Here is a 27,859-nt window from a genome sequence, read left to right as displayed (position 1 = left end):
GCGACAAAAGAAACGGATCCGTGACATGGAGTATTGTGGCGGACATGGCGAGGCCCCCTCACTTGGTGATTTATCAAGGCGATGATAGTGAGGTGAAGTCCAACAGCGGGTGTGGCGAGGCCCCGCACGTTTGTATTATCATGGTGGTGACTGCGAGGCAGCCCGCGAGAGGTCCGGATCTGGTGGTATCACTCTGTCGGGTGGAGTATGGTGTTGCAGCAGTACTACGGCGAAGGGTCCTGCATGTCAGTGGCCTTCTCGTTGCAGTGCGGTCTGTTTCTCTCGGGTCCCTGTTGACGCATGGTCACGCCTGGAGGTTTCGATGACTACATGAGCCGTGAGAAAGTTGGTAGGTGTCGTGACAAGGCTTCAGTTCGGCTGCCGTTGTTGATTGGGTGGTGCGGTCGCGTTGATGTCCCAATCCAACCGGTCGGGTTTGGCGGTTTTGAGTTGAGTGGTTATGTGCGTTGATGTCCCATCTGGGTGAGTATAGTTTTATTTATTTTTCCTTGCTTTTCCTTTTCCTGCATATGACCTCCCAAGGCCGTAGTCTTATATTTTTTTCTGCTATATCAATAGAAACTCGCACTACCATCTACACTATATCTAGGTGCATAGTAAAAATTATGCTCATAAAATACTTAAAATGACCTACAATTTGGAACGGAGGTGGTACGTATTAGGCAGAATCAGGGCTGTCCTGAACGTGGACGTGTGTTGCCCACGATTAGAAGAGTTGTCCATGAATCTGGACATGATCAACTATATGATTGTGATTAGGTGCATAGTAAAAATTATGCCCATAGAAAATCTAAAATGACATGCAATTTGGAACCGAGGGTTACGCATTAGGGCAGAATCAAGGAGCCGTCTTGAACCTGGACGTGTTTTGCCCGCGATTAGCAGAGCCGTCCATGAATCTAGACTTGATCAACCATATGATTGCGATTATGGCAGCAGCTGCAGCCTATGCCCTACGACAGCGAGTACAGCTCTCGGTTTCTGGCCAATGGCGTGGACCCCGCGCACGGCATGGATGCCACGTCGGACTAGAAAAGCTAGCTGTGTGCCCTGTCCAGTTGGCAAGTGCTAATTGGTCCAGATGCGCAACAGTCCAAGGCTTCTGCAACAAAGTATAGTGGCTCTTTCTCTGCACCTTTGCTTTGCATTCCTCTGCTTGTCCGCCCATGCTGTTTCTTTCCCTAAAATAAGTTGGCGTGAGCAGTATCTGAAGGCTGATCCTAGCCAAGTTGTGCTGATAGATTTCGTGGAAGAAATGGTTTTATGTATATGGATGATGCTCTGTGCGTGGCACTCAAAAAAAGTTATTTTCACTATATGTATCTGGGAGTATTTTGGGAAAAACAGTGTGAGTATTTGAATTACCATGGAGTTGATTTTACACTACAGGGTATGCCATATCCGATCATCATTGCTGGATATGGTCACTCGTACTTTCTCTATCCAAAAAAGAATGGAATTATAGCATTAGTACGAGGAGTTTTTGATTTAGTATGCATCGATTAGTACGGGCCAAAAGTTTGAGGTTATAGGGGAAATACTAACAGGCTGAGGCATTACGGTGGAGCAAATATCCATGTGAAAAATCGCAATTACAATAAATATAATTAATTTATTTGAGCGAAATGCACGACTAAACAATTTCACATTCTCATTTGGGTTCATGAATTTTCAAAGTGTCATCCGGGTCCTTTAACTTTGCAAATGTTTTCATTCCAGGTGTGAATCCAAATCCATGATTGGAACCTCGAGTGAACTTACAATAAACCACTTGAAAAGTTGAATAATCTATATGATGATTAGGAGAGTTCATATACCTGGATGAGAAAGCACCATTCTAATTTATTCATGTTTTTATCATTACTCTAAAGCCCCAGCTATATATCTAGGGTATATGTTTGTCTCCCTCCTCCCTTTATTCCCAATCAAAGTGGGTTCGAAGCAAACACCGATAAACACGATAATATTCTTCAACGTTCACAAAATATTCAAGGGGGACTTTTTTTTCTTTGCCAATTGTGGGCCTGTGTTGTTTAAGCTGCAATTTTTGGAGCTTTCCCGAAAAGCTGGTGGTGTTTTTTGTTTCTAAAAAGCTAATAATAACTTTTAGAAAATATTTTTGGCTTTCTGGGTTCAGAAAGCAATGAAAAGTTTAGAAAATTGAATTTCTTAGCGTTTCATATAAACCTAGTTTTTTGAGTTTCTAACTTTTCGAAAGCTGCATGAGAAATTCACTATTTATTTATTTATTTATTTATTTAAGATTCTAACTTTTCATATAAGAAGCTACTTAGAAACTCAAACAAACCGACCTATACTTGCAACTAGACCTCGGGTATATTATTGCGCACATTTTCACCCCTCGATAGCAACAATTGCCCTCATTCAAGAATACTTCAAGCTACAACTTACGTGTGCTGTCCAAGTGCAGCTCCTTTAGAATTACCATCCTGGTTGGAACTATCACATCTGTTGCAGGCCAAGGCACCTCGATTTCATCTTGAGATGATAAGCCTCCTACCCGTTATTAGAGCATCGCCAACAGTTTTCTAATAAATATTTTTCAATAACTAGTTAATAGGGATATCTCAATATCACTTTCATCATTACTGGGAGAGTTGCTTTTGCAGTCTCCCAATAATCTCATTCCAATCCAACTACCGTATTGAAAGTCACAACTTTTTCTTTTATTTAGGGAGAGTTGAGGTGAGTTATTAAGTTATCCTAATAATTATTGGAAAAAGGGATCAACTCTCCCAATATAGTACTAGTTGGACTACGTAAACTCTTCTGTTTTGCACTAGCTAGTTGGAAACCAGCTGGTCGCTGTGGACAGTAACCCAACGGTTATTGTATTTTGGGGGTTGGAGGCATCCGTTGCGGGCATCTTCGGCGCGATGCTGCGAATATTCCCTTGCTCTCCGTTGGACAAGTCACTGCTGTGTGGGCAATGTTGGTTTCCCCCTTGAATACACACTGATCTATGTGGTGTGGAACGGCTTATTTGGCCATTAGGGTATAACAAATTGAGCATACGTTAACATTAGGACAGCGACGTCGCACACAAAAGGGACATGCATTTGTGATTTGCAAATCGATAGAAGTTATCATTAGAGGAAATTGCGATCGATAATTGAACAGTAGCTTAGGAGAAAGGACTTTGAATTTGAGTTGAGTGGTGCCAAAGCTGCTATGGTGACATGCTCTGTAGACTGTGCAAATTTGTGCAGAGGAGTGTTTAGAAGAACTTGTTATCAATCAGTTCAGTTTACGAAGGTTGCTTCGATGAAAATAATCGAGCAGTAATACGTGGTTAGAGTAACTAAGGAAATTGTGAAAAGGAGGAGCTGACAAGTTCACTTGATTAGCCACTTTCAATCATTGGACATTTTGGACGCGTTACATTGCACCTGTTGGATTTGCTGTTTTGTACCAGTGACCTAGCATACGCACTTGCAAGCTATCCATCTAATCAGTTGACTTTGACAGTAATTCTTTCTCCAGGAGAAACCCCTACTGGTTATATATTAAAAAAAGAATAAGAAGCACAGAAAGAGTCTTTAACATCATTATTCATTATTTAATAAAACAAAGGTAAATTGCGGCAACTATTAGTTTCTTTCTGATAGAAGCCTGCATGGACTCTGGATTTCTGAAGCAATTTTGGACAATAGGAAGTCATGAAACACAGGGTGGTTAGTGGTAACATGTCCGACATAAAATAGTTGTGCATACATGCACTAACGCAAGGACATGCCACATGAGTCAACCTTTCAAGTGTGCTAAGTTCGTTAGAACCATAATCTCATGACAGTAATAATATCAGGAAAGACACTTGTTCTAGCACTTCAGGTAGTTCATATGAACATAGGTTTCTTTTGATTGATCAAATAAAAGAGCAGACCCTGCTACCTGGCACTCTGGCAGGCACTAACAAGAGAACAAGTCAGCTACTACAAGATTAGACCATCATTTCCCTTGTCACGACGACATTTGACATTACTACTAAAGACAAGGAAGCCAGAAATACCCTCAGATTTTGTCAACACAGCTCAAGAGGACCTCCGTTTGAGCTCAGGCGACTTCTGGAGGAGCATTGGTGGTCCTTCGATGCCCGAGGGAGAAGGCTTGCCTCCTGGACTGTGCGAGTCAATTGAACTGACAGAGAGCTGGTTGAAGACAGAAGAGCTCAACGTGTCAGTGGGACCACACATAACCCCACCAGGGGATATCTCTGGGAGATCAGGGTCGGAGATGCTGAAGCCACTTGAGGCGAACTGCTCAGTGACCATCTTGCATGCACTCTCCAGAATACTATCAATGTACTTCTGAAGCGCTTCCATTCTGATCTGCACACGCTTCTGGACCTGGCCACAGGAAAACCAGTCAAATACTTGTTCTGTTTTTAACTATATGACGTTTAGGACAAGGCAATTAGTTCATGATGTAACTTGACGTTCTTGAAATGCCTTTAAATTTTAAGAAGCACAATTGCAGGAATGGGTAACAAACACATGCATCTAACATGCGGTTAACAGCAGAATTTCTGAAGGACCTGCTGTTTACAATGCTTAAGTTAAGATCAGCTTATAAGATCATCATTGGTTATCACAGGGTTCAGTTATATTTTTCGGACGCCACCGTATTGTCTAAACATAGGGTAGCAAAACTGAAAACATTCTTTAGCAATTCAGCCTTCAGCCAAGAGTTAGAGTCTTACGGAAACTTTCAATATCCCATTCTATTAGGGGATGGTCCTCGTAACTGAAACCAAAATGCAGCTCATCTTTTTACAGTGAATTAAAAAACACAACATAAAACAGTGCTCAGAATTCCACATCATTCACATAGATAATATGCCAATAAATTATAGCCCAAGCTTCATGTCTTAAATCAATGACTGTTAAAATCAAAACTATTGCAGGAAATATTAAAGTGGCATTTTGTTGCCTTACAGCATTCAAGCGGTTACACTCAAGAGCACAATAGAACAAGCAGTCAGAATTACCTCCACTTGTTCATGCAGTCTGCGTTGCACTTCCATCTGCGCTCTCAGTGCCTCTTTGACTTCTTGACTTCTGCAGCAAGTAATTGTCTCAGTTAACTCTTTCAAATATCACAACAAAAGTAATTATTCTAGCAGTACAGTCTACCAAAAAGAACAAGAGTAAACTGTAGAGTAGCTGATGAAGCGTACTCTTTCACATCCTGGGCAGCAACTCTAGGGGATACACTCATTCCACTTTGAGCATCTAGAAGATAGGATGCTGCAATTTGGGGGAAAATAATCCAAAAACAGAGGTCAGAAGTTAGCAAAAGAACCAGCTTTACTTTTTGACGCAGAAAAACAGATAACACAAGAACATATGGTAAGCAGTTACATACCATTTCACATAAGATATACGTGGGTTTTCACTAGGTATTCCCCATTTTATTAGTTACTTGTGCTTGACAGTAGACAATCATACAATATTATGATGATTAGTCCTTGTGAATTAGCAGTGCTATTTTTTAATTCCATGAATACAAACCATACTAAAAATTTTGTAAAGAGAATATAATTTCAGGTGAAAACTGCAGGACAGCAGGCACTCACAAATAGGTATTAGTGCCACCCAATAATGATATGGTCTAAAGTTCCCCCCCCCCCCCCCCCCCCCTCTCTTTTATTGCATGTATGTGGAAGCAATTGGAAACTTCTATGCATGTCTACAATGTGGTGATTACATCAGAAGCATAGCTGCAGACTGAATTTTAGATGAAAGATAACAAGTCCAGCTTGCTTTTTTCTCTTTGAGGCCAAGCCCCAGTTAAATTAGAAGAGGCATGACCACATGGCAGATTTGATGTATTTAACCGCTATAGTCCCTGTTCATATTTTTCTCTATTTCATATGTAACTTACGAGAAAATGTTCAACAACTGACCATAAAACGAACCTTGCCATACACTAGAGATTCCTTTTCACTCCCCATAATTCTGTCCATTGTTAGCAGGAAATGGTACATAGGTAGCCACACATAGATTGCAGAACACTTAAAAAAACAAAACAATTTTAAAAGTTGCCGCGAAGCGGTTCCTTGGGACATGCTCACTACAATTTATGTGGACTAAACTTAGATTGACAAAAACATATAATAAATAAATACATCCCATGAAAACTATAAAGTGTATACTCAAACGAATGGTATATTGGTTCATCGTAATAATGAGGAAGCTAACACAGCAAGACCATCAACCAAACAGAACCATAATAAAGATGCATACCAGGTGTTCAAAAAATTTACATGTAAATACAAACTGTGCTGACTTCAGAATGCACTTAACAACGTAAAAGATTTGAATACATCAAAGGATGACCTGGAATGTAGTAGAAAGGGAGAGAAGCAAATTGCTTTACACAACTTACCATCTTTAGATTGCTCTGACCCCTCTTTACCAGATTGTTTGCCTAGTCTGTATTTCTGGTCACAAAAAATAAATAAGCCAACTATTGAAACATGCTGCATTTCAGACTTCCTCAAAAACATGTAAGCATGCCTATTGCCTATGTACCTGAAGATGGCTCTTCAGGTGGAAAAGCGTAAGCCCCTTGACACCCATTGTCCTCAAGATAGTTTTTGGTGTCGCTTCTGCAAGAATACTAATTCAGTAACTCATCTAATAAACATACTCACATAAGGCACTCGAACATGTATTAGTTGTTCTAATAGTTCAGTAACAACAATTGGCAAATAGCAATATGGAAATCTAGTAAGGTGCTAAGATGGTTGGACTGTGACTGGGAATGACAATTTGACATGCAAATGGATGGCGATAATTTTGGTATAGGTTAGTGATACTGCTGACTACTAAAAAAAATAGTAAAACCATTGATTCGAACATATTTTGACTCATACTTTCCTAGCATCTCATTTTATTATCAACAAGACAAGAGTTAGTTTTGAATGTTTGGCATCTATAGCTCAATTTACCGGCCAATTTGGTGCAAGAAACGGCAGTCGGCATGGAAACAAAAAAACACAAAAGGCATTGGTGAAAAGTCTAGCTTGCAAATGTTTTGACAAATAAACAGTCACAAACAACAAGAAACTGAAATCGTAGGCCTTAATTGCACACTACTTACACAAATCAAACAAGGACTAGTGTTACATCAAAGAATAAGAAGCATTTTTTTTCCAGATAAAAGAACACCCTCTACTTCATGCAGGTAACATTTCAGTTAGACAATGCCGCAGAAAGAAATAATCTGAGGTCCAAACTAAACTAAAATATCTGCAAAAAAGTGTCATTTCTCACTTATGTTATATCTAAAAAGATGCATTGTGAACATAATAATGATAGGTTACTTTTGGAACAGCAACCTTTCAATTAGAACAAACTAGTTCCAGGAATTCACTTGAACCATTTGGAATTTTTTCAGATCAGTCTGTGCAGTCCACTGGAGGTATGCTGAAATTGAGAACCATTAATGAAAACCCTTTGGATTTTTTTTTCCAGATCAAGCTATGCTCAAATCCAGGCTTTGGAACAGAAAGCAAAACCTAAGCACTAACTGTGAAATGCATAAACTTAATTCAAGTCATAGCAAACAATCACAACCCAACTCCTCATGGTCTGAAATCTTAAATAGAAAAGACTCCTATAGACGCAAATATGCAAGAGCCAAGCTTGCACTTACTAAAATGTAATGAGAGAAAAGGTACCAGCTTTCTGCTAGTCCCCACAGATCAACTTCCAGTGGCAGCATTTAGTTATAAATCCACACTGCCAGCCTCATAAGATTGCCATCAAAACTTCATGAAGACAGGTCACCATACTTCGCCATAATGCCTTTTGAATTCGACAATGAGAGGACCCAACTTCCCCAAATGCAGCAGAAATGAATCACACATCCCTCAAGATTATCACTGCATCCCAGCTCCAAAGCATGAAAGCAGATAAAACTCCTCCATGCACGCCCCCAATACAATCCTACCTTTCTCAAAACAAGAACAATCCTACCTCGAACACGCTAAATCTGACATCCGAAGCGGAATGCACTGATGCATTGCTTCTAACTTGATGAAGGAAAGATCCCATCTTTCCGATAATTTCAGCGGGAAGAGCCCCAATCCCGCCCAAATCCTCAATCCCATACCAGTAAAAACCTCGCCAAGACCAAGGAGCCCACCCATGGAAGCACCAACAAAACATCCACGCATTGCTTTCCAATGCCAAGGAGAGACAGGGAGGAGGGAGAGGGCGGCTCACTCTCGGGCCCGCCGAGCTGGGCGACAGCGTCCACGAAGCGCTCGTGCAGGTCGGCCGTCCACCGCAGTCTCGGCTTGGGGTCTGCCGTCAACACCAGGCTCGGCCCGCCCGGGCCGCCGCCGGGGCCGGAGCGCGGTGCCCCGTCGCCGGGCGCGGGGCCGTCTGGGCGGTGGTGGATCAGGCCAGGCGGGAACATCTCCTCCTCCTCTGCTCCCTCCTGACTCCTGCTGCTCTCCGCAGCAGCAGAAAGAGGAGAGACAGGGCCTTCTTCTCCTCCCTCCTCCGCAGCAAAAGCGAAGGATCCAATCCAAGGAAAAGTCCCTCGGCTTTCTCTCTCCCCTTTCTTGCTAGTTCGTGCTTCTCTGCTGCTACTGCCACTTTCCACTGGCAGCGATTCCTCTCTCCCCCCCTGTTCTCTCTCTCTCCCCCCTCTTCCTTCTCGTGAATTGTGAAGTTCTGGTGGCTGGAGCTGGAAGGCTCCCATTACATTATTGGCTTATTGCCGTAATGATGCTGGTTAGTGCAGAGCAATGTCCTTTTCTGCCACTGGTGATGGAAAATTACATGTGACTTAAATATCTGGTTAGTCAGTAGAGCCATCATCATCTCAAAGACATGAACAACACAGCGTTTAAAAATGATTTCTTTATCTCGTTTGATTGGAGTAGAATGAAATCCTGAGTTGTTGGTGACTGCACAATCATTGGGGCATGGAAATTTCATCACCCTTTTGGCTTTTTGTACTTGTGCTTCTCACTCCTCCTACTCTGCTGTTTGGTGACGCCAAATTGGCAATTGGGCTGAAATAATTAATAGTCAGATCTATTAATTCTTAAAATAAGAGCTAGTGGATGACGGCACATGCGAGGGCTCAACCTGAACAGAGACTGATGGGTGCCTCCTCTCCAATTGTTTAGGGTTTTCTTTTTCCGTTTTCTTTTGTTCCTTGCTTGCAAAATATTGTCTTGCACATGCTCATGTCTAAATCCAGACGTCATCATGTTTCCGGATAAAGAAATATAGATGGCGTTCCATTAGTACTCGTGTCGATTGATCTCGATGTTGGGCCGGGTTGAACTTTAGCCTGGGCAGAAAAAGATACCCATCTTGGGCTTATCCTCGGCCGATAAGGTTGGGCCTCGAGGCCCCCAAAACCAAGTATTTAATGAATAGTCATTTGCTAAAATGGCTTAGTTTATTGTTATGAAAACATGCGTAATTGCGTACGCACCCCTTAAAAAACATGCGTATGCAGATCCTATTTCTATTTACAATTCTTGTTTGATGTTAACCGAGAACATTATACTGCAATTGTGTTGTGTTGGAGATACCCACGTGTATTTGACCCCCAAAAAAAAACTACCTAGGAATGGTATGCTGTACGAAAAAGTTGTGATTGCTGTATTCAGTTATGCTGTGCACTGTTGCAATAATGTAGCCAAAAACTGTGCTCGAAATCAATAGTGAGAATCTGAACACATTGGTTTGGGCAGAGATTAGATTCAAGCTTAATAGAATATTGTTTATGCTAAGCAACTACCAACTAAGTACCGCACATCTTATACATCTAGCCTTAAAATTTTAAGCAGGGGCGTAGCTAGGATTTGGACGTAGGGGGCCCAAACCGGCAATGGTATAAGGTGACAACAATATGATGACATATACACACACATGTATAATAGTTTGAATAGAGCACAGATAATAAAGTAAATCAACATGAGTTGCGTGACACAATTGTCTAGTAATTAGCTAAGTGTTAGGATCCTTATCCCCCGTATACATCTAGCTAAATGATCGGTTAAAGCTTAAAGATTGAAATTTGAGGGGAAATTCCAAGACAACTGTCAATTGATTATTCAATCCAAGCACCAAACAAGACAACTGTCAATTGATTAATTTAATTAAACTCTACTGCCTAGCTGATCCAATTAAATCATCATTTTGCGTTGGTTAGATGGCAACAGCAGCAGCGGACGTTTAAGGCATGTACAACCGTTAGACAGATGTTGTCTATACAGTGCCACCTCAGCAAAACTATCCAACGTGTACGTCATTAAATGACGAGAGACTGAGAGAGAAGGCCGCCGTCGCTCGTGCTCCGGAACATGTCGCCCGCCCTGACACCCGTTGTACGCCTCGCTTCCCGTCGTCGCCGGCGACTCCCGATCCGCTGCGCCTACGCCTAAATATTGTGACACCGACATACGACGAAAGGGAGCAATGGCGCCGGCAAAGGAGCGGAAGGGCGCGGTGGCAGCAGCACAAGAACGCAGGTTGCGTTGGCGGCGGCTGGCTCCGGGCTCGAATCTTGCTCCGGCGGAGCCCCTGATGGTGGCGATGCCGCTGCGGCGGCTGGAGTGTAACCAGCCTGCGCGCTGGATCTGCTTCTGCTGTCGACACTGCAGCGTTTCTTCCCCACTCCGCCTACAGGGTCCAGGCTGCTGCTTCCAGGCGTTCGCCAAGCCTTGTTTACTGTGTATTTCTTCACTGATTAGACAGACATGCATGCATCAATGGTAATTGGTAAGCACGATTCCTCTCTTTTATCAGTTGCTTGTTTTACAGATCTGAGTGAGACAGGCACCGTGACTCGGGCTCTTGCCTCTTGCCAAGCGGAGGACCAGAGACGGAGCCGAGGTTCTGCGGGAGCAGAGACGTCGCGCACGGCGAATAGACGGCACGGAAAACGAGTCGAAATTGACAGCACTGAATTCGCCTGACAAACTGTTAGGTAATACTGGGCTACTTTGACGCTAATCAGGGTGATTAACAAAGGGATTAGGATGTCCTCTCCCTGGTTTACCGGAGCATTAGGGTGGCCAGGCCCCTGCCCCCCCCCCCCAAAAAAAAAAAAGTTCCTCATCTTCTCTTGTCATTTAATTCAAATGATCTCAAACTGCATGCCTGTTGAGAGTGAAGATGCAAGTTGGGATTATTGGATAATTCTGAATCTAAATAACAAAAGAAGATATGGAGCTTTTTTATAACTATTCCCTCCATCTCAAATTACTATTCGTTTTGACTTTTTTTAGATACATAGCTTTTGCTACGTATACATAATATATATTTAGGTGCGTAGTAAAAACCAAATAGTAATTTGGGATGGATGGAGCAGAGAAGATGTGTCACTAGTTGCAAATATCAACTAGCTTGCTGTGGGGTAGCACCTAGCTTGTTTCTCATTGGGATCAGCACACCAATCGATCGTGAAAAAGGTAGCGCAAACTAGCCAATTATGCGATTTGTATTCATCAGCTCCCAACGATGTTTTTTACCCAACATCTTCTATTCCCCTGATTCCATCGCCTATTGCCAATTAGCCCTTTTTTCTTTGGCGCCATGAGAGAGTGACCAATGAACGAATAAGTTTGCTGCTTTTTGCTTGCATCTATGTATAGTGCTCAATGCATCTAGGTATCTAGGTAGGATATATCGCGTATAAATTCTTGTCATTGTACTGGCGGTTGCTGTGTATATATATAGTACTCCATCACTCTCAAATTGTAAGTTGTTTTAGGATTTCTATGTCCATAGTTTTTGCAATGCACAAGATATATACTATGTTTAGACTACCTCCATTCTTAAATATATGATGTTTAGTACAAATCTAATTAGTTTAAAAATGAACTAATTTGCTTGTTCGTTATATATTTGAGTAGTAAAAGTTATAAATTTAGAAATGCTAAAATAACCTATATTTTGGGATGGAGTATCTCTAGCGTGGTAAGTTGTCACCAAAATAAATGAGGTGATTTTACTCCCTACATGAGCTTAGCAAGCCAAAACTCATCCCCGTCGGGTGAGGCGGGGGTGGGGTCATTCCCCGGCTCCCCGTCCCCGATCCCCATCGGGAGCCTCGAATCCATGTCCGTGTGCATTAGATATAGGCTAAAATCAGCCCAGGAAAGAATATATGGCCTAAGCCTAAAAGCTGATATAAAATTTGGCCAGCGCCCCGCTAACCCTTAGCTCTCCCAATCCCCTCGTTTCCTCCTATCACTCAGCCGCCAGTCCGCCACCCTCTTTCCTCACGACACGAACACGAGTACGCGAGCGCGCGGCTGCGACAGTCGTTCGTTGATCTCGTCTTCCCTCAGCCCCTCCCCAATCTCCCTGGCGCCGGCACCGGCGCTGCCATAGGCACATCCTTGCGGCCTCTAATCCGTCCGCTTCCTCTAAATCCTGCAACACCTCCGCCGAGCGAGTGCTGACAGAAGCGAAGATCTGTCGATCTCTGCACAGGTTGCAGCTGTATGCTCGCGCGCGCAGTGAGCCCTGCGCCCTTGCACGGTGATGACACTTATTGTCTTGCACGGTGAGTCTTGAAGGCAACCAGAGGACAGCATGAAGATTGTAGGGATTTTCTTTTTCTTTTTGTTTGCTCCGTGAGAACTGAGAAGGCTAGCAAATTGTATAGATGTATATATGGCTGTGCGATTGATCTGTGTTTTGTTCTTGAGTTATCCTTGAGATGTTTCTTTCAAAACTTTCTTTGCACACTAAGATCGAGCAGAGAAAGAAATCCATAGCTATGAATGTCAATGATTTTTCGGGGTTGGGATTCCCGCTCGGGGATGGGGATGGGGAAAATTGCCCCGTGTGCATAGTACTTTGTCTGATTGATCTCAATTTTGGGCCAGGTTGAATTTCAGCCTGGGCTGAATAGGATCCTGAATATCCTGGACTTGTGTTTGGGGTGCGCCTTGGAGCAGTTTGAAGGTAGCCTGCCCCAATAAACTTGGGCCTTGAGGGCCCAAAAGAACCTATGCAGATGCAGATTCTTACATTTGCGATCCCTACATTCAGTTTTGTTGTGTACTGTTGCAATGTAGGTAGCCAAAATTGTGATGAAAATCAAAGTGAAAAATCTACCACATTGATTTTAGCATAATAGAATCTTGCTTTTGCTACATAGCAATTAGTACCATACACCTTATCTAGCCTAACATCTTCTCTTGTTATTTACAACGTGATAATCTCAAGTTGCATGCCTGTTCAGAGGAAAATTGATGCAAATCAGGTCTATTGGATAATTCTGAACATATAACAAGAGAAGACATGCATGGCTTTTTTCTAGACTAGAGATCGAAGATGCCAGATGTGGCACTACCTGCTATTAACAAACGCATCTGGTGATCTCATTCTGTTCAGAGGCATTTCCTGCTCCGTTGCGCAATCTCATTCTGTTTCTTTTTCTATATATATTTTGAAATATTGTTACTCGAACAGTCAAAATGTTTGTTTTCGTGACAAATGGGATCATTCAACATTAACTTTAGGGAGCCATGATCTGCATATCTTGTTGCATATCTTTGGTGCAAATGTGGATCATGCATATAACAGTGCAACACTAACTTGGGGACCAATATAATTGACGGAGATATATGCCCTCGAAAAAAAATTGATCGAGATATAACTGCGTATTACTACTGACATAATCTGTGTGGCTTGTTGAAAATCAACATTGCCAATTTGTGACCAATGGATGGTGCGACAAACGAGTAAGTTTTCATGACCAATACAAACATGCACCAATATAATTGTGGTCGATTCGAAGGTTAGCAACTACATGAATAAAACTGCGTAACTGTACAACAATCTAAACAAGCATATTTATGAACCAGTTCTTTTCTTTTTTAGAGACATCTCATTTAGCGTACACTGTAGACAGTCTATCCTCTTGTTGCACACAGGGCACCGTGATATTTTCTATGATCATAAAGCCTCAAATATATCTTCACTTTGGAGGAATAATTGAACTTGGTTTGGTCGGTAGCACCAAAAATTTCACTTCATGGATATGAATGCATGATGAGGTTAGGGTCACAGCAACATGAGAAAAATTATCGAATCAATCAAGTAACCAGCAGGTAGCACCGACTGATGAACAGCATTGTAGTATTTACCATGTGTTTCAAAATGGATGGCAAGATCACCGTCCCTATCATTGCAAATTATTACCTCGAAATCAAAGGCTTTTTGTTGAAGAAAAAAAAAAGCCTGCTAGGCTGCTACTCATATACATTGGACCAGCACGATAACCAGGAAAATCAAAAATCAAAAGATGACATCTGAATCGAGATATCCTTGTCTCAACCTGTCATGTCCAATATATGGCTCATTTTATTTTCAACCTAGAAGCTGGTTAGGACAATCATTTCTACTCTTTTTATCATTTAGCACTTCCTACTTCTTGACACGCGGACGGATGCCCATCAGCACGACTGGTGGCTCCTTGCCTCAACTTGTTCCATGTGAGGGCAATACCACGTGTGCGCGCCAAGACTCCCAGGCAACGCCGCCAGGGACTTCGGCAAGTTATTAGCTTGTTAGGATTCTTAATTAGCCTCCTTTTATGTTGGCCATTTTCTGCTTTGCCATAGATGATATGCATTTATGCTGTTCGGTGATAAGTAGTAGGTAGGTGGGGGAAGTACCTTGCATTCACATATAACAAAAACAAAACATTTACGGATGCTAGCAGGCATTTATTCAGAAAATAGTGCATTGGTAATCAGATTGGATAGTCATCGGTGCTTCCTGTGCAATGCAAGCAGGGTTACTTGTTTTCATTTATCCTAGGGATGTTGCAAAAGACATCTAACTGGAGGTCATCATTATCCCGTACAATAGTAGCTTTGTTTTTTTCCCTTTTTTTTAGTCGCTTCTCTTTAATTAACTGATCGTACGCCGAGGGACCGTGTGTGGTGAAAGATGAACAGAGAGCTTGGGACCGAGGGACCCGATGAGTTCGTGCGAGATCATGAGCGATCAACATCGTGCACATGAAGAGCAAGAGTACACGGCGATGAAGATAATGTCAGTCAAGTTAAGGAGGTAGGCGATGGCAGGTTCGAGTAGGCTGCCTATGCGCATGGCATTTGGAGGAGGTCGTGTCGGGGATAGATCCCCAGTACCCGCAAAGAAGGAAGAAGTTGGACTCCTACTAGGATCCCCTGTAATCCGACTAGGACTCATATCATGTACTCCTACTAGGACTCCTCCTTGTAATCCGACTAGGACTCCCACCTCCTGGAGTATATAAAGGAGGGCGAGGGTACCTAGATCGGCAGCTCACCTAAGCTCAACACACAAGCGCAGGGCGCAATATACAACACCCCAAAACAGGACGTAGGGTATTACGCTACTCTGGCGGCCCGAACCTGTATAAATCCGTGTCTTGTACCCTCGCTTTTACCTTCAAGTTCCAGATCCGGCGATCCCCCGCTACACATTCTGCTACCTCGGGTACCCCTTGGTAGACGGTCGGTATAAAATACCGACAGGCCAGACACATGTCGATATCGGTGAGTCATGTCATGCGCGGCGTGAACCGTTTTGACCTCAAAACCGGCGGAGAGTCATGCCTTGCGGGGTGTGCAAGAGGGTTTGCCGGTTTTGTCCTCAAAACCGAACGATGACGGGTTTGATGGTTTGGGCCTCAAAATCATCAAAGGCGGGTTTGTTAGTTTGGGCCTCAAAATCGGGCGCCAGCGGGTTTGCCAGTTTGGACCTCAAAACTAGGGGTGAGTCTGGTGTGCCAGACAACATCGATTTGGAGGACTCGTGGCACCATCGCAAAACTTGCGCGAGGCAAAGCGAAGTCGTGAAAGCGCCGCGTCCGCCTGATGCTCCAAGAAAAAGTTGGACGGTTTTACCTCTAGAGGATATTTGGGTTATATGCTTCACGTAGGGTATTTCGGTTTTTTTCCGGATGACTATATATATGCGGATGAGCTATTGGGGCAGTCACATCTTGGAAGCCTTTGGGAGGTAGCTTTTCATTTAGGTTGGTGAGAGTTTTTAGTAGAGAGAGGAGAGGGACTTTACTTACTTTTTGCCATCTAAAAGGTTTGATTTAGTTAGGAGTGACGTGTAACCTTGCATTGCATGGTGGAGTAATCCAAAAATCAACTTCATGCTCAATTACTACAACATCAAGATCTGAAATTTATCTTTTTTTTTCCGGATTTTCAGAGCTATTTTTGGAGATTTTTCGTTATTCCATTTTAGCTGCAATTTGGGGCGAATTTCATGGGAGCAAATAGGTGCAAGGACATCTGTGACTGTGTGAAGCCTAAAATAGGTGCAAGGACATCTGTGACTGTGTGAAGCCTAGTGCTGTCCTCTAACAAATCCGTCACCGAGCACCACGAATTTGTTGTTTCCCCAAATTTTCCCCGTTAGTTCGTGGCAAGATCTTTTTGAGTGTCTTCGGTTGGAGTAGGTCCAACGAGGCTGTAGTTCAAGTTTCGCGTGGAACGGCTTGGATTTGAGTTGTTTTCGTTTGAATATCTTGAGTGTCGGGTTACTGTTCTTCAGTTCAGGCTGACAGCGCAAGATATGGTGGCAGGGTGTCCTCGCCATCGAGCTGAGACAAGCAAAAGACAGGAACTATTCGCATAAACAGGACAAGGTGACTAGCCAAGGATTAGCACTAGTTAATATCTGCAATGAATAAGCCAAGTTCACTCGACAAGCAAAAGCGCATGCAAACAGGTCATGACTGTTTTTACTGTAGGGAGCACAAGCAACTAGCTTGAAGGCTAATCCTCACCTGCCGATGAGAGGAACCTGAGCTGCTGCTATCCCTACAGAAATAGACTGAAAGTGTATTGTTGTTTCGCACAAAAACAATCAGAGCTGATGGCCCGCTGCTCCTGGTGCTGTCGGTCTGCGGCAATCGAACCAACAAGCCAAGCTGTAGCTGTAGCTTGTAGCAAATCGATAAACAAAGAAACCAGCAGAACACGAAGGTATTGTTGATGGAAAAATTGGATCGCCAAGAACGTGCTGCAGCTGCAGATTAAAAACAGAGACCTTGCAAATCGAGCTAAGAGTGAAAGCTTTGACCTCCTGCTGCCACTGGAATAATTACAGAGTAAAGAGGTCGAGTGGAGAGGCGAGCTAATGTTTCAAATCCAAACAAGCTGTGGTAAACTGAGATGCACAAAGAATCAGACAAGCTCGACCTGTAGCTATTGTCACAGAAATAAAACAGGTGGAGTTCTCGTCTGAACGTATGAGCACTTGTTTAATGCTTGTCTATGCACGTCACTATGGTGCTGCACAGCTCACCGCCCGCTTCCCTTTGCATTGCCAGAATCTCAGGCCGCACCACTTCATTCCCCTAAGCTGTGGCATGTACATTCACCATCGACAGTGGCTAATTTCCTGATGGTTCCCATTCCTACGAAGAGATGGAGTACTTTGTCTTGCCCCATTGTCCACTGGTCGATATGGGCCTATGGTGCTCCCTCTGTCCCGCAAAGAATGTCCTTTAAGTTTGTCCTAAATCAAATTGTTGATTTAAGGTTGCCCTTATCACAATAACTCGGGTCGGCTAGAGTGTTATTAACAATGTAAGCATGGTGCTTGGATTGCTTAGCTTCATTAGATATGAGTTTGCTCCATAGGCCGCAGAGGTAGGTCGCAGGTGGTGACATCTCTGTTGGTCCTTTATAATCCACCGTGTTCGGATATACTGTAGGAGTTCGTAAATTAGCAGTAATTTTACTGGACCGAACGTACTGTCTCCCTACGTGTGGTTGGGTGCATAGGTCTGAGTTCTATACAATATGTATGTATGTTACGCTTGTATAATCTTGCAGTATATAGGAAGTACATATGAACCTAGAGCTAACTCTCAGTCCTTCTCCCTAACTTAGTTATCTTGAGATGATTCCTGTGTGTGTCACATAACTTATGCATCTATCTTATCCTTGCTTTGAGTATTGTCTCTATCCATCTATGGTATACTCATATGCATAGTAAACTCTTTTGATCTACCGTCTTCCTTTGGAAAATACGATACCCCTGAAAATACTCTTGGGTGAAATACTATAACGGTATATTCATGTGCTTACAAATTTATTCGTGATCGTTAAATATACCATGACCAGTGTGCCAGCATTGCCAATCCAAAGTGGCAGCACCGGCTACCCAAGACAGGGATAACAAGCACGACGTTGGAGGAAAGGGAGGAGCCAAGACCGACGGAGGCCATTGGTCGCAAAGATCTTGGCATCTTGCTGCCACAGCGTGGAGCCACCGGTTCTAGCTGCGGTACGGGGAGGCAGTGGCCTGTGGCCACCGACGCTGCCAGAGCAGCTGGCACGAGATGCCCCTGCCGGGAACTAGACTGAGCTCGCAGGAGGAACGAACGCACCACGGAATATTCTGATGATTAGCCGGGATTCAGGAGAAGGAAACACAATGTAATTGTTGCGAAACATATCGTTTACATAATAGATGGAGCCTTTGTCTTTATTGCAATTATAGATCTATTGTATAAAGGGGGTATAGCTACATCTTATATATGTAGTCCCTAACTTAGGGACCTAAAGTTTTGGTAAAAGTCCACAAGAAACCGGACAAGCATTAAGACTTCTAGTTATATTTCCTTATACATTTCTAGAGTCTGATTGTTTTACGATAGTAATATAACCACGTCTATGCATGAGATGGAATCTAAATGGATGCATCTAAACTAAGAGTCACAACGACCTTGTTTGCCACACCGTACATCAATCAAATACCATCATTGTTATCCTAAATGCTAAACTGTAATTAAACATATTGTCACTAAACAACTTTGTTTAGTGTTTAAACAGTTTAAACGGTCTAAATTTTTTTACTTTATCATCAAAATATACATAATCATGCCAAAAAAGATCAAGCATTCTAGAAAGTAAATATATTTATGCATATAAAAAATAAAATATACATATTTATGCATGAAACAAACCAAATATATATTTATTCATGGAAAATTTAGTTATATATATATTTATGGATGAAGAATTTAAGTGGAACTCACGATGTTCACCTAAACAGTGTGTTAAATGGCTGTTTAATTGTATACCATTTAGCTCATTTAATCCCGTTTTTAACCGTTTAGTCCCATTTCCATTTAATGAACCATTTACAACCTAAACGAAACAGTTGGCCTCCGTTCACTGTTTAGACGCTATTTAAATGACCGTTTAGGTGAACACTGAAAACCCCTCAAAATCCTAGCTTTATTTGTATCGCATGCGTGCACCTTCCTCGATATTGACAAAGAGCAACACTACTGCTGCCACGATGGTTGCATATGACACTGAAGTCCTAAAAGAAATAATACAAAAGAAATAAAACAATACATTATCTATATTAAGTCTCTAAAATAGTTGGTTATTTTAGCGATGCGTGAATGAATCCGCAAGCGCACGGATACCGTTGTAACTTTCACCTTAGAGTATTTCAAAGGTATCGAATCTAAGTGAACGCGTGTGTATACCTACGACTCTAGTATCCAAGGACAACCAACCAAAGGTGGGTGAAAGATAGAGAGAATTCCTATGGATAGTGATGGATAAGTTAGATGTGAAGAGGTAGTGGACAAGTTCTTAAGATATAGTGAATAGTCCCTAAGAAAAAATAAAATTGAGGGTTACATATGTAAAAAAAGTGAAGGGCTTGAACGTAACTATGAATATGTACACAATAAAATTTGCAGTTTAGAAAGATAAAAAAATGATATAATGAATAAATGGAAGATGGAGTGGAAAATGGTAACACTGATAGAAAAATGACCTCTCGTCCTGGAGCTTAGTACCGGTCACTTTTTGGCCCGGTACTAATGTTAGCATTAGTATCTGGTCCAAATTTAGGATGCCCCGGAGGCCCTTTAGTACCGGATGGGAAGTCCACCTGGTACTAGTACTAGGTAAAGGCTCCACCTAGTACTAAAGGTATTAGTACCGAGTGGAGCCTCCACCCGGTACTAAAGCTATTCCCCGCGGTACCCGCTCCCACATACATCGATCCTATCTTTAATTCCTATCTCTCTCTATCTAAGTAGCGCTATCTACTTTCTCTCCTCTCCTTCTTCCTCTCCTTTCTCCCCTCTCTCGTAGCAGCGCAGCGCCGGCCCTCTGCCTCCTCTCCCCTCGCCCCTTCGCGCGCCCCTCACCGGTGGTGAGGAGCAACGGCGGGGCGAGGTGAGGTGGCGGCAGCGGGACGGTGTGGCCTTATCCATCTCCTTCTTCCCCGCGCTCTCCCTCTCCCTCTCCTTTGCCCTTTGCTCTCCTCGGCCTCCTCCCTCTCCTCTCCCCGGCGCTCCCTCTCCCTAGCTTCCTCTCCTGCTGGTGGCTGTGGCGGCGGGAGAGCGTGGCGTCGGCGGGGCTGGTGGATGTGGCGGGTGGCGGCGGGAGGCGGAGGCGGAGGAGGAGGAGGAAGCGGAGGAGGGGCGGAGGAGGCTGACGGAGGTAGAGGCAGGGTGAAGGCGGAGCGAGCAGGGCGGCGGCAGCGGGGCGGCGGGGGAAGGGGTGGGGCTAGCGGGGCCGGGTGGGGATTTTGTTTTTTTTAATATTTTAATACTCTTTAGTATGGTTATTTCAACCGGTACTAGAGACCCTTCTAGTACCGAATTGCTAGTACCGTTTGCGAAATCGGTATTAGAGGAGGGTTCCGTACTAGAGCTGTTTTCTCTGGGATGTGACACACATCTGTTGGAGCGGGAGATGCCGGATTTCCTCTGGAGCGGCCGGTTTCTGTTACCTGGACTCTGGTTTTATGCGGTTTTAGATCTAGTCCACGTGAATACTAACGGTTTTTTCCGGTGTTTGCTCGCTAGGCGCTGGTTCGACACAATTTTTTATTCCCATCAACGGTTTCCAGTAATTTTGACGTACGAAAGTTAAGAAACTACACAAACAGTCCGCAATTTACAGAGAATGGAAGAGAAGAAAATAGGCAGAGAAGATGGGATCAAAGGAAATTTGAAATTGTTTATTACAACTTCTTAATTCACACGAAATTGGACCGAGACCAAATGCTTAAAGCCCACAAATGCCACAAGCCCAGGCCCAGTTCAACCTGAACAGTGGCAAAGTGTCGTCACTCTCACTCCTCAGTCGTCACCTGGGGCACCTCTCTGTACGGTGCTGCCACCTCCACTTCCCGCCCTTTTCCCGATTCCCCGTCCCCCCTCGTCCTCTCCGCCTGAACCCGCCGACTCGAGCTCTCCTCCATGGCCTCCTCCCTGCCCCCCTCCCCCTCAGGCCGGCGGCTCTTGTTCCCGCCTCGACTCCCGGACCTCCCGCCCGGCCTCGGGATTCGTAGGTCGACGACCCTCTCCGTGGCCGACACGGCGGCGCTGCTCCTCCCCGCCGCGTACGACGGCGACGTCCCCAAATTCAAGAGTGAGTTCTTGAGACGCCTTAACGACCTCCCCGATTGTTTGGTTCTGGTAAAGATTCGGTTTTTGATTGTGCGGCGGGTTGGGTAATTGGGTTTTGGTGGTTGTTTTGTGCAGTGCTGGTGAAGCGGCTGAGGAAGGCGGGGAAGGGCGTGGAGGAGGCACTGGCTGAGATTAAGAGCTCCTCGTATTTTAAGTACAGGGGTCACGGGCCGCTGCACCTGGCGGCGTTGTCGGCCAAGCCGGTAATGTGCAAGTACCTCCTAAAGGACCTCAAGCTCGACGTCAACGCGGGTGGCGAGGATGGTAACATTCCCCTCTTCCCCCTCTTCCTCTGATTAATAGTTCGCCTGGTAGGTTGGTTGTGTTGTGGAGCATGGAAAGTTGGGAAGCCTTTGCTCTCTGATTTGTGGAACAGATGGAGGGTTTATTGGCGTTACAAAATGGGGTATTTTAAGGTATTCCATCGTGTTTGCTTTGGAGAAAAATCGTTGGATGGCTATGGTGACACAACCCGTGTGTGGGAGCATGGAAAATGTGGTAATCATGACCAGTGCTCCTGCAGTAGCCTTGACCAGTGCTGCTACAGTTCTCGAGTTGTGTGATTTTGAAGACTTTACTGCTTCTGGGGGAAGCCTTTTGTTTCCTACACCCCCCGTGCCTTGCCAATTTCCATCTAAAGAAGAAACCTCTTTGGTGTTTTGGAGTAAAGAGGAAAACCGTTATTGACTCGGGAAGAGTTCACAATCAATTGGTCGCTGTGAAATGCATGTTGAGTCATGGATCTTCATAATTTGATTTGCAAAGAGTTCGAATTCAGCAGTGATGGCATTGTGCCTTGTGACTCATTCAGTTTTTCTGTTCCATTTTAATCATTTGCGTTATTTCAAGATACACACATCAGACTGCGGTATTGCTTAATTATACACTTTACTTGGTTGCAAGCAAGAAGTGTCCAATCATTCTGATTCTGACGAACTGTTGCCATTTCCTATGCCTTTTCCAGGTGTGACGCCTCTCTTTTTTGCAATATATGGTACTGGATCCACAGCCATTACCAGGCTTCTCCTTGATCATCATGCTGATCCAAACAAAGCAGCCTATGATGGAGCTACCCCACTCCTCGTTGCAATATGTGAAGGTTCTCAATACCATTGCATGCATGTATTTTGGAAATGTTTAGCTGTTGTTCTAGGTTAGTTTGTCATGCCGAATATTCTCTCTTTAAAAGAAAATTTTCTATTGTCTGGTTGTTATTGCCTCTAGATTGTACATGTAGTTTTCAACTGCCTAGAGTTGGTAACAGTGGTCCAAAATCTTGGCTTATATAGTGTAGGTGATGAATCCATAGAAACAATTTTATATGGTGGATTTGTTAGTCTAACAGTATTGTGGTAAACAAATTTGCAAAAACTTGTCAGATTTTTCTTTGAAAACAAGTGCCTTGGGCAAACTAGAGGAAGTCCCATATCGTGTCGTGCCTAAAAATAAAACAAAATTAAAGCTGCTTTTATTGCCTTAACCTATCATTACCTGAAGCTAGGAACTGGCCAGCATTGGTGGATAACACAGGTAGTGAAGTCTTGATTCGTCACTGGAAGCCTGTCCTTAACTGCTATAAAGTACAACTGCTTCATAGTGATTCTCTCCTTTTTTTAACTGTTTTCTTCAAACCATCTTCATATTTGTTAAGACTGTTACTTTAACTTCAGCTTATTGTTTAATACGAATGCTAGGTAGTTCTATTTTATTTTTTTTACCTCTTTAATATGGGTGGCACCTAGTTATGAGAAGCCGTATTTCAGTTAATATAGCTTTAATCTTAATTTGACACCAGCAATTTGCTTGATTTGATGCAGATACCTATGAAATAGCAGAGTTATTATTGTCTAGACGAGCTTATGCTGACCCTGTGTCTGAATATGGAACTCCATTGTACATTGCTGCCAGGGATGGAAATGTTAGAATGCTGAAGTTATTATTGCAGCATCAGGCAGATGTAACATTTCCTTTTCCATGCAGTCTTAATTTGTTATTTATATCAATATATAACTTACTAGAGTGCAGAACTCCAACTGTGATAGATTAATTAGGAAAAAGTTCTGTCTGTGGCTGGAAATATTCATTTGGGCCTAGATATTTTTGTGTTCTCTTCGTTTCTTTCCCATCCCCTCCAGCTCTATTTACTTGGCCTGGAAATGGTAGGTTAGTTTTTTTTTTTGCTGGCCTCAGAACTATTGTTTTATTGACTGGGTCATATCTAAAGGCTCTTTATGTTTTCTTCCTTTTATGAGTGTTTCTTGTTATGGATTGATTTTTAGGGTAAAGGTAGCAAATGTGGGTATTGCATAACTAAAGTGAATTCCTTTTTTTTTTTTGTGTGTGTGTGTGTGTGGGGGGGGGGGGGGGGTGTATGTTGGTGGGTGGGGTGATCTTGATTGTCAATGGTTGATGAAACCTGGAAACCTATCTCAATGAAAATGTTGGAGCGACGATACAATGGAATAAACATTATTACAATTGCTCGTGATTGTTTGTTTGTTGTGCTAATAAATTCATATTCCATTACTAGACTTTATGTCATTGTTTGTAAAAGTAATTTGTTTTTTTTTTTGTCTTTTCTACAGCCCAATGTAGTACTACATACACCGCTGAAAGCAACAACTTCTGCATGTTCATTAGGCATGGAACTACTTACTAAGGTGCAGTAACTTTTGTTTTCTTAGTGTAAGGTGAATTTATTTGTCCAGTTAGATCTTCTATTGGCCCCTTATGGAGATCTTGGCTATGGAACTGATTTTTGTTTTTCATACATAGAAAGATAACACCATGTTTAATAAAGGTTTTAAGATTTTGTGTGCATACTTCCTGATGCAGACTGATGCTGATGTCAATCCTGGTACTATAACTCCGCTGATAGCAGCTACATATGCTGGCTCAACTGACTGCATAAAGTGCTTGTTGAAAGCTGGTGCTGATGCAAATATACCTGATCACGTGTGTTTTTTCTTGCTTCTTAGCTTATTCACTATTTCTTTGTTCTGTTTCTGGGATGTATCTGTTATATTTGCAGAACAGTTTGGGTTCTCTCTAAGTCTCTATTATACATCTCAATCAATGTTCTAGAACTAATATAAAAGGAATTAATTGTTGCAACATGTAAAGATCTTGGGATATTTTAAAATACCTTTTGTTTTTAGTAAGATGCATCACTTGCTAACAAAAGTGCATGAGTTAGGAGATGGAATATGACAGTTCTCCTTTTTCTTTATTATAATTAAATAGTTAAATTGCAATGCTTTGATGTCATACACTTCTTATCTCTGTTGAAGAATTGGATACCATATCTTGCTGATGCTAAATTTAGTAGGATGCCTCATTGGCACTGGAACGAAGAATATAGGAATAGAAAGGTTGGTCAAAATATTACTGTATCTGCTCATTCTTCGTACAAGTCAAGGGGATTCTCGGAATCAGTAACTATATATCTATCTAGATGTTATCGTGCTCTATGAGATAGTACATGCCCTGGCCAATCGCCTATAGTTACTTGCACCTTTTTTTTTCTGATCTTGGTTTATTGGGGTGTAATGCCTTCACCACATCTTTTATTGCCCAGTGTGCGACAAAATACCTAGCTTTGTTATTTCGTCTAATCTACCATGTTTATTTTTAAAATTTTCCCTTGACTGTCTTCTTAACAGAATGGTAGAATACCGTTAGAAGTTGCTGCAATCCAAGGGTGTCAGGAATCAGTTGATCTTCTTTCCTTTGTCACAACCCCTTCAGTTCAAGTTACTGATTGGAGCACTGGTGAAATAATTCAACATGCAAAACCTACGAGTTCCAAGCCAGACGTATGTACAAAATATTTCCTACCATACTTGATATGGCAGTTGGTAGCATTTATGCAGATTGCTGAAATTGATGCCATATCCCTTATTAATATTTTCATTTTTATTTTGTTACAAATTTGACAATTTAGTTTGTGCATGCTTTTTAGGGTGAAAATGATGGACCCGATTTTGAAGCACAAGGGGATTGTGCATTCTTTCAAAGTGATTATGCTCAAGCATTGAATCAGTATACTATGGTAAATTGTTTCATCATATACTCACATTGAGCTGCTTTTCTGTTCACAGATATCACTCACGTTCTGAATTACATTGACTAACTAGTGGTCCATATCATGTGGATTCTGATTATACAATAAACCTGGCATTCTACAATATAGTCATTGACTTTTATTTTAAGTTTCTAGTGAACAGATGTCTTAGTACTACTAGTTAATGTGCACATATGTTTCGCATGACAAGAAAGTGTCCATATCCACAAAACACATATTTGCATATGTTATGAGTTACTACAAATAATAAGCAATATCATTTAGTGACTGACTTGTTCTTTGGTCTAATCATTTGATGGCTGCAGGCAGTGGAGATTAACCCTGATGATTCAGCCCTGTATGCAAAAAGGAGCCTTTGCTTGCTGCATATGGGTGACAAAGGCAAGGCTTTGGATGATGCTTATACCTACAGGGACATGAAGCCGAATTTATCCGTATCATGCTATGCACAAGGAGCAGCTCTGATACTGGTGAAAGTAAGTCGTGCTACCCAGTAGCAATGACATCCAATTTTCCTTATTTTGTTGTATTCCTTGGTCATGTATATATGCACTTAATTTGTTTAGGAGTATGGCAGAGCGATTGAAGAACTCATGTATGGTTTGAACCTGGATTTTGAAAGGGAACCAGCAGAGAAAGCATTGAGGTAACCTCTGCTTTATTTGGTTTAGTTGTTTGATTGGGAAAGATTGTATTGTTTAGGTCAAATTTTGTTAGATGTCTCCCAGGTTAGGAGATGATTCTCTCCTTAGGAAGAAAGAAAGTTAGGTGTGTGACGTATCTGTACAATACATCGCTGGTACAAATGATCCTTTATTTGTTATAATACACCATGTTGGCATATCGTGTGCTGTAGAGAAACAAAATATAGCTGAATTATGATTCTATTTGCTATAGTTTTCTCATTTGATTCGGGAACTAGGCCACTTAGGAAGCTTGTGCCAATGAGCTTATCTGCTTATCTACCTATTTAGTTTAGGTCATCTGCTTGTTTGCCTTGTGCTCGGCTGTCGTGATGCTAATGTAACTTTTAACAATATTTGCAGTGTGGGCCATCCGTGAAGAAATGTTGTTACTGCAAAGAAAAACAAGAAATATTGTACTTATTTAGTTGTTATGACTGCATCGAAGAAGACACTACTGACAGACGAAGCTTCCACCGAAACCTGGGGTGCTCTGTTTTTTGTCTGCAAACTAATCTGCTGATGGATCCCATTCCCATGAAAGCCCTAAACACTTTGTTTCTGCAAGGTCATTAATACAAGTTATTGCGTATTTTCGGCTATTATGTGCTGTGCATTGTGGCTACTTATAATCTATGATAGCAGGGAAGAAGGAACTGAGTAGTATGAAGGTGATGGCTCATTAAATAGGGTGCCACTGAACTGAATCGCTTCGTATTATTTGGCATTATTGTGTAGCCATAGATGATAGTTAGGTGGCCAAATTGAAGATAACATATATTTTCTTCTGATAGATAAGGTCGTGGAATTTGCCTTGGATGCTACATGTACAAAGTTAGCATTGAAACAAAGTTAGGGCCTGTTTGTTTCCACCCTCCTAAAGTTTTAGCTCCTAAAATCTTTTAGGCAGTTTTTAGGCACCCTCCTAAAGTATGTTTGGTTCCACCTCCTAAAAGTAACTAAAGGCATTGAATGAAGTGGTAAAATAACCCTAATGCCCTCCCACTACCTCCCACCATGCCCCTGGCGCCAAAACAAGCTTGCTCTTCCTATGTAAGCGATGGGAAGCACCAGCTCCTTGCTCTTCCTGTCTTCCCTCCAATTTGCTGCACGCCTACCTGATCCCAAACTCTAAGCACCAAATCCATTGAAGCCACCGAACTACTGCCAAATTGAATCCCCTGCAAATCCACCAGCATCGTCTTCTTTTTTTTTCCCTCTCGAGCACACACGCCAAAGCAGCAGCAGCAGCACACCAGCCCCATTCCCAAAATCTTTGATCTCTGTCCCTTCTTCAGCAGATGAGCTCAGCAGAGCAATGCGGCGTGCTGTTGCCGGCCAGGCGGGCCAAGCAAGGAAGACGGTAGCGCGAGGGCATGGCACTGGCAGTGGCGGCTTGGCCGTATGGGTGCGGGTGGGTGCGAGGGGATGGGCGGCGGCGGGAGATGGGCGGCGGTGGGCGGCGGGAGATGGGCGGCGGGAGCTGGGCGACGACGGCGGGCGGCGGGAGCAGGAGAGAGGAAGGGGAGGCGGGGTCTCGATGCAGGTGGGTGCGGGGGGATGGGCGGCGGGAGCTAGGCGGCGGCGGCGGCGA

General features: G+C 42.9%; 2 protein-coding genes across 4 annotated transcripts; one reads left to right on the top strand and one right to left on the bottom strand.

Annotated features, from left to right (window-relative positions):
- Nucleotides 1-3,812: 3,812 nt before the first annotated feature.
- LOC117845166 (uncharacterized) lies at nucleotides 3,813-8,773 on the bottom strand. 2 transcript variants are annotated; one of them, XM_034726103.2, is made up of 6 exons: nucleotides 8,274-8,773; nucleotides 6,576-6,652; nucleotides 6,430-6,484; nucleotides 5,219-5,288; nucleotides 5,030-5,096; nucleotides 3,813-4,388 (listed from the first exon to the last, which is right to left on the bottom strand). In XM_034726103.2, the coding sequence occupies exons 1-6, from the start codon at nucleotides 8,755-8,757 to the stop codon at nucleotides 4,074-4,076; spliced, it is 1,068 nt and encodes a 355-aa protein (XP_034581994.1). In that variant the 5' UTR covers nucleotides 8,758-8,773; the 3' UTR covers nucleotides 3,813-4,073. The 2 variants fall into 2 exon arrangements, with proteins under 2 accessions (XP_034581994.1, XP_034581993.1); XM_034726102.2 differs by having other exon boundaries at nucleotides 5,030-5,099; nucleotides 8,274-8,772.
- Nucleotides 8,774-21,064: 12,291 nt separating this feature from the next.
- LOC117842669 (uncharacterized) lies at nucleotides 21,065-26,867 on the top strand. 2 transcript variants are annotated; one of them, XM_034723168.2, is made up of 11 exons: nucleotides 21,065-21,460; nucleotides 21,574-21,762; nucleotides 22,463-22,651; nucleotides 23,316-23,455; nucleotides 24,084-24,158; nucleotides 24,334-24,453; nucleotides 25,161-25,313; nucleotides 25,460-25,549; nucleotides 25,888-26,058; nucleotides 26,149-26,228; nucleotides 26,629-26,867. In XM_034723168.2, exons 1-11 carry the CDS (start codon nucleotides 21,289-21,291, stop codon nucleotides 26,642-26,644), a joined length of 1,395 nt encoding a protein of 464 aa, XP_034579059.1. In that variant the 5' UTR covers nucleotides 21,065-21,288; the 3' UTR covers nucleotides 26,645-26,867. The 2 variants fall into 2 exon arrangements, with proteins under 2 accessions (XP_034579059.1, XP_034579060.1); XM_034723169.2 differs by having other exon boundaries at nucleotides 21,072-21,460; nucleotides 22,463-22,597.
- Nucleotides 26,868-27,859: the final 992 nt, after the last annotated feature.

Source organism: Setaria viridis, chromosome 2 (genome assembly GCF_005286985.2).
Source record: "Setaria viridis chromosome 2, Setaria_viridis_v4.0, whole genome shotgun sequence".
NCBI classification, from domain to species: Eukaryota; Viridiplantae; Streptophyta; class Magnoliopsida; order Poales; family Poaceae; genus Setaria; species Setaria viridis.
This window is presented reverse-complemented; position numbering and strand designations above follow the sequence as displayed.